General features: G+C 41.8%; 1 protein-coding gene across 4 annotated transcripts in view; it reads right to left on the bottom strand.

Annotated features, from left to right (window-relative positions):
- Positions 1–1,808: 1,808 nt before the first annotated feature.
- Positions 1,809–5,716, bottom strand: part of FAM107B (family with sequence similarity 107 member B) — a 108,516-nt gene continuing 104,608 nt past the window's right edge. For all 4 annotated transcript variants that reach the window (XM_019509532.1, XM_019509533.1, XM_019509534.1 and 1 more), the window contains exons 3-4: positions 5,040–5,193; positions 1,809–2,294 (exon numbers count right to left, since the gene is read on the bottom strand). In XM_019509532.1, coding sequence (XP_019365077.1) covers positions 2,178–2,294; positions 5,040–5,193 — 271 coding nt within the window. In that variant the 3' untranslated portion in view covers positions 1,809–2,177. The remainder of the gene's footprint in view (positions 2,295–5,039; positions 5,194–5,716) is intronic.

The raw sequence follows: 5,716 nt of genomic DNA, 5'->3' as shown, positions 1-5,716 counted from the left end.
AGTGTAGGGCTGTCTTGACAGAAGACAAGCAGCCAAGTCACTTGATCAGTGTGAGCATCTGAACAATGGGCTGACCAACAGGAAGACGACTTCCTTCCCAAGGAAGTACAGAAGGGAAGAAGCTGAAGTGGTTAGAATTTTGTTTTGCAGGAAAACAGCATGGAAGATCCTTATATTTGGCCTTTGCCTCTTGTATGACCATAAAGGGAACAATTTTGTACGCCCTTTTAGCGTTCAGTCTTCTGAACATGAGCTGTGCTGTAAATCTAGTCAACGGTAGTATGTTTGTCACAATTTAATTTACTTCTAAATTTGATTGTGTCCTCATAAGAAATGCCTGGATCTTAACAACATGACAGATGCACCCAGAAAGCATAGTTAAGTTGGAGCATTATGCCCCTCCTGCTAAACTGAAGTTGTATTTAATTTCTAGGATGCAGAAGGGAAAGCAAAAGAGAAAAATACAATAAAACTTCTTATGCAGAAACACACACGCTTCATATTATCAGAACGTGTTCTCAAACAGTGAGCTCAGGTGTAAGCACAAGCTAGGATGTATTTCTGTTTAGCAACTGATGGCAAAAACTACAGCCAGATTGTCACTGGTGTGATGAGCATTTCTCTCTAGTTTCTAAGGCCTTCAAGACACGTGCACCCATTTACCTCAGCTTAGGACCTGAGCCTACATGAGCCATCATCTGTTCCGCATGCCCAACTCCAGGATGCCCTGGAAAAAAACAGTAGTCATAAACACAAAGGGTCATATTCTGCCATTCTTCATCAGACAAAGTAGAGCCTTATTCAAGAGCAGTTCAAGGGACTACTTGCCCAAGGATGACAGAATCCAGCCCTAAAACTCAGTGGTAATGCGAGTCCCTCATTTCACGAGGCAAAGGAAAGATGAGGTAAATCAGGTCTATTTCATAAAGCAAAATTAAGAAAGGTTTCTCATTTCAGTAGCAATTTAACTCTCCCTCTGTAGCAGGTCTGGGTCACCATCCCTGTTCTGGTCAATGGGGGTTCACAGGTAGAATCACTCCCCTAGCTCAATGGGCCTGTGGTCAGTCGCACCAAGTGAGATTACAGGTCCTGACCAACCCAATAATACTGAGTTTGGATCTTGGGGTTCACAGCACAGAAAAAAAACCCACATCAACAAAATAGGCAGGATTTCAAAATGTAACAACTAAAGTGAGGGCTGGTTTCCTGTAAGAGCTGGGAAAAATCAAGGTGGACAGGTGGAGCTGCATGGGCCTGTCCAGTGCAATTCCTCTGTGGAAGATAAAGGAGTGTCTGATGGTAGAAAAGAAAAAAAAAAAAAAAAAGAAATCAGATTTTGACCTGCCCAAGTGGGGAAATGATCTGATTTTTGTGCTCTCAAGGACCAAATTCTAGATGCACCTCCGGAGGTGGAATTTGGCTGAAAACATTTCTAGCTGCTCAGCGCTGCTGAACAGCAAGCATTCCCATCTCCCCACACCAATTTCCTCTGTTGTAACAGATAACCAAGGTGCTCAGGTATGATTAAACTACACCACTTCCTCTCTGGATTTAAACACCTATTAAAATTAAGTGCATGAATCCACATTTCCCAACCAGACTTGACCCAGACCAAAGGGACAGACAGTGAGAAGTTTACTGCACAGCCAAACTCCATAAAATACTAGCAGAGGATTTTTTTTCCTTAAAAAAAAAAAAAAAGGAAAAAAAAAATTTTTTTTTTCCTTTTTTTTTTTTTTTTTTTAAAAAAAAAAAAAAAAAAAGGAAAAAAAAAATTTTTTTTTTCCTTTTTTTTTTTTTTTTTTTAAAAAAAAAAAAAAAAAAAGGAAAATATAACTTTGATGTCTTCATTAAACTGGGATTAGAAGAAACCAAGCAGTGCAACATTCAAGGGGTTTATCTAGGGCCCCTGGTTTCTTTTAAGTCTCCAATTAAGCACTTCAGATGTCCACAACCCTGAACTGACAACAGGCTGCTTCCATTTGTCTCAGGTCTGTGTTTGGCGAATTCAATCATTTTATGTTGCAGTCTTAATCCATACACGTTCCAGAAATTCAAAACTCATCCTCAGCAAATGTCACCTGGATGCTGTTTATCCTCTCTACTGTGAGCAAAATTGAGACAATCTCTCTCTGCAGCCACCACTGGAACGGTGGCAGTCTTAGCTGGTGCTTGCTCTAGGAGTCTCGGGCTTCTGTTGTTTCTTGGACCGTCCTCCTTAAATTGCCTTTGACTTTTACAAATTCAGGTGCGTTTTCCTGCTCCTCCTGTATCTTCTGCTTCTCAAGTTCCAGCTTAAAAGAGATTTGCATATAGAAATAAAATGAAATGAAATGACCACGTTGCAGGGCAAAACTACAGCCATGCAGAAGGAAGCTTATTTTCAAAGAATCAGGTACGGCAAAGGGTACATTAAACATTCCCCTTGCCTTTCCCCTCTCCTCCACCCCACAAAAGGTGAAGAGGCTTCAATCAAGAGTACTGGATTGCATTTGTTTTCCATTTCACTCCAAACCCTTCTCTCTTCAAAGCTCTGTTAGATTTGGGAACACTTTTGGTACATGGGGCAAACTGCTTGTCTGATGAGGCAAAGAGGTCTGGGAACAAATTCTCATTGCGATCTTTAGTTAAAAAAAGATAACCTCTCCTCTTCTGCTCTGCTCCTGGATTGCCAATCCTGTCCCCTGAGAGAACACAGGCGACCAGGCTCTGATCCATGGAGATAAATGCCTCACCTGAGGTATCTTTTGCCTATCCTGAATGCCCTCGATTCCATTAGTACCCATTCCTTGAACTTTTACATCTCAGAGTTCCTGCCTCTATGTGGAATCATCCAAAAAAATGGTAGGACATGAAGTTATTCACTGCAGCCATGCACTGGCAAAGAAGGCTGGCTGCTTTATGCACCGCTTGGAAGACGGGCAGCCCTACAACTTGACAGCAAACCTAGGAGCCGACAAGCAGGAAGAAGCACATCTTTGTAAAATGAATGGTAAATGCAATCCTGAAAGCAATGTTTCATTTGAATACACCAAGGTCTCCCTGCTGATTAACGGGGATTGTATAGCACCTACCTGAACAGGCTCTCCCTCCTCCTGGCTCTGTGACAAGGGACACATCTTATTAAAATAAAGAATTGCTATGCTCTGCAATGAATCATGGTGTCAGGCCTGCCTATAGGGCTCCCAGAGTTGCAACACTATTTGTTATGGGAAGGGCTTTTTTCTCTGGCAAACAGGGTTTTCATTTCTGAATCTGAACTTGAGACAACCAAGGGCATTTCAGGGATCTACCAAGCAAAGGCTGAGCTCCAGATAAACAGAATCCACCTCCTTCTGCAAAGATAGCACTTACACATTAATGCATATCAATTTTAGGCTTGAAATGTAATTAGTTAATTAATATTTAATTAGAACATTAGCCGACTTAACTGGATTTTTATTAAGGTGGATCTTATTGTTCTTCAAACTTTTTTTATTCAAATGGATTCTTTTTAAAAATGAGAAGTGATGCTTTCAGGGATTGGGTCTTCTGTCTGTGGGCACTTTAGATGCTCACCTACTGCAGAGACAAGGCACCTTGAGAGAGACAGAGGCCGGCAGCTGTCCCTCTGCAGAGCAGTGCATCTAACCCCAGCGGATAGGGGGAAAGCACCTTCTCCCCAGCTCTGCAAGTAAAGTGCCTTTTTTTAAATCTTTTTTTTAAAGAGGCCTGGTGATAGATTTATAATCCACAAGGGACCTTTTTAATCACCCAGTCTGACCAGACGCATAACACAGGACAAAGAACCCCCCTTCCTCATGATTGGTACATTAAGCCCAACCCTTAAATCGAGTTGATTATAGCATTTCTTACTGGAACATATTCCATCTTAAAGAAACTGAGGGATGGAGGATCCACCCCCATTCTAGTCGTTAATTATAGGTTACTTTTAGTTATTATTAATAGCTGGTACCTTATTTCTTCTATATTGTCAGCTTCCAAGTACTGGCTCTCATTAAGACTTTTTCTACTAGGCTTACTAATCACCTACAATCAGAAGTCTCATCTCTGTGTAGGTACCTCGTCCTGCATAAAACTGTCACTAGACTGAACTGCTTTTGTTTCTTAATCTAGGGGCATATTTCCCAGCTCTCGAATTATTCTTACAGAAATATTCTGAACCTTTCTGAAGTGTGGATACCAGAATTAGGCACGCATCCCAGCAGTGCTCACAGTTACGTTGCGTACAGAGAAAATACACCTGCCTGACATTTTCTGGGCTATAGCCACAGATTTCATTTGTGCTCTTAGCTCCAGTGTTGCACTGCGACTTGTGTCCAATATCTTCTCTGCTATGACTGAAAAGTATGTGGGGACTGTTTCCCAGAAACCAATCAGGTACATGTCACCTATGTACTTTACTCTGAGATGTATGAACTTGTATCTGGCCGTTTTAGGATGTACCACACAACAACAACTAGCTTCAACAGTTGTTTAATAGAGAGTGAAGAAAGATGTGAAGAGGGTAGAGCCACAGACCAAGATTCAGAAATCTGGGTTCAGTTCCATCCTCAGCTATGGTAGCCCAACTAGCTTGCTAATTCTTGCTGGCACAGCGGTGCTGCTTAGAAACGTGACTTTGCTTAGATGCTAAGCTCTTAATACAGCTGCCATTACAAGACTGCGCACACTAGTATTTCATTTTCTGAACCAGCCTAACCTATAGCACCAAAAGAACTCTGTGACTGCAGCTGTGTCTGCACTACAAGGGTTTTGCCCAAAGATTTACACCAGCAAAACACTCCTAGTGCAGATATGGCCTTTATCTGCTACGTACCTCAATTCACTAACCTGTTAAATGAAGATAACACTTTTGTATCTCATGACGATGCTGAAAGAATGTGGTCCATTCAGAATTGTAAGGGGTTCAGAGACAACGTGTAAATACCCGCACAGGAGGTACTTCCAACTACCCTAGCAAATCCAGCCTATTCTTCTTTCAAGCAGTGAGTTTCTTCACCAAGTTCTAGTCCTCCTAGCACCATTTCCCAGCTCACCTGCTCCAGCTTCTGCTGTCGTTTCAGTAGCTCTATTTCCAGGTCTGATTTCTTCTTTTGTGCTTCCTCTTCCTTCTGCTGCTTAATCACTTGATCTCGTTTTCTCTTCTCCATCACCTTTTGCAGCTCTGGTTTATTCTGAGGTGCAAGACCCCTTTGAAAAGGGAGAGAGAGAGAAGCAGAGTTTTTAATGAGCTACATTCTCTTACAAGCATAAGCAGGTTTCCCAAAGTACTCTCTACAAAGGGTAACAATCAGTTATCTAAGAACAAAAGGGAGATTTAAGAGTATTAATGCAGCACTGTACAGAAGTACACCAAAAGCCCAGATCCACATCAGAATTGGGGACCCCTACTACAGATGAAATTTCCCAGTAAAAACAAGAACAGAGCTGGGCACACGACCTGGAAGTCCACCACGCCATCTTCCTGTTTTAAGTAATAGACTACACAGACTTGATTCATCAAGGTCTGCACATGTTGCTGAATCTACAGAAGTTTGCATGAATGGAGTTGGGAAACTTCTCAGCTGGATTTCTGCCACATTACTCCTAGGGGTTGTGAGCATCTGGGTATTTTACAGGCGACTGGCTGCGATGTTCAAGAGGCGAATCATTTTTGCTGAAAATATTGACAGCTGCCATGCTAACCTCAAAAAGTAGAAATCCTCAACTACAC

This window comes from Gavialis gangeticus, unplaced genomic scaffold, assembly GCF_001723915.1.
Source record: "Gavialis gangeticus isolate Ggan-Ray unplaced genomic scaffold, GavGan_comp1, whole genome shotgun sequence".
Taxonomy (NCBI): domain Eukaryota; kingdom Metazoa; phylum Chordata; order Crocodylia; family Gavialidae; genus Gavialis; species Gavialis gangeticus.
This window is presented reverse-complemented; position numbering and strand designations above follow the sequence as displayed.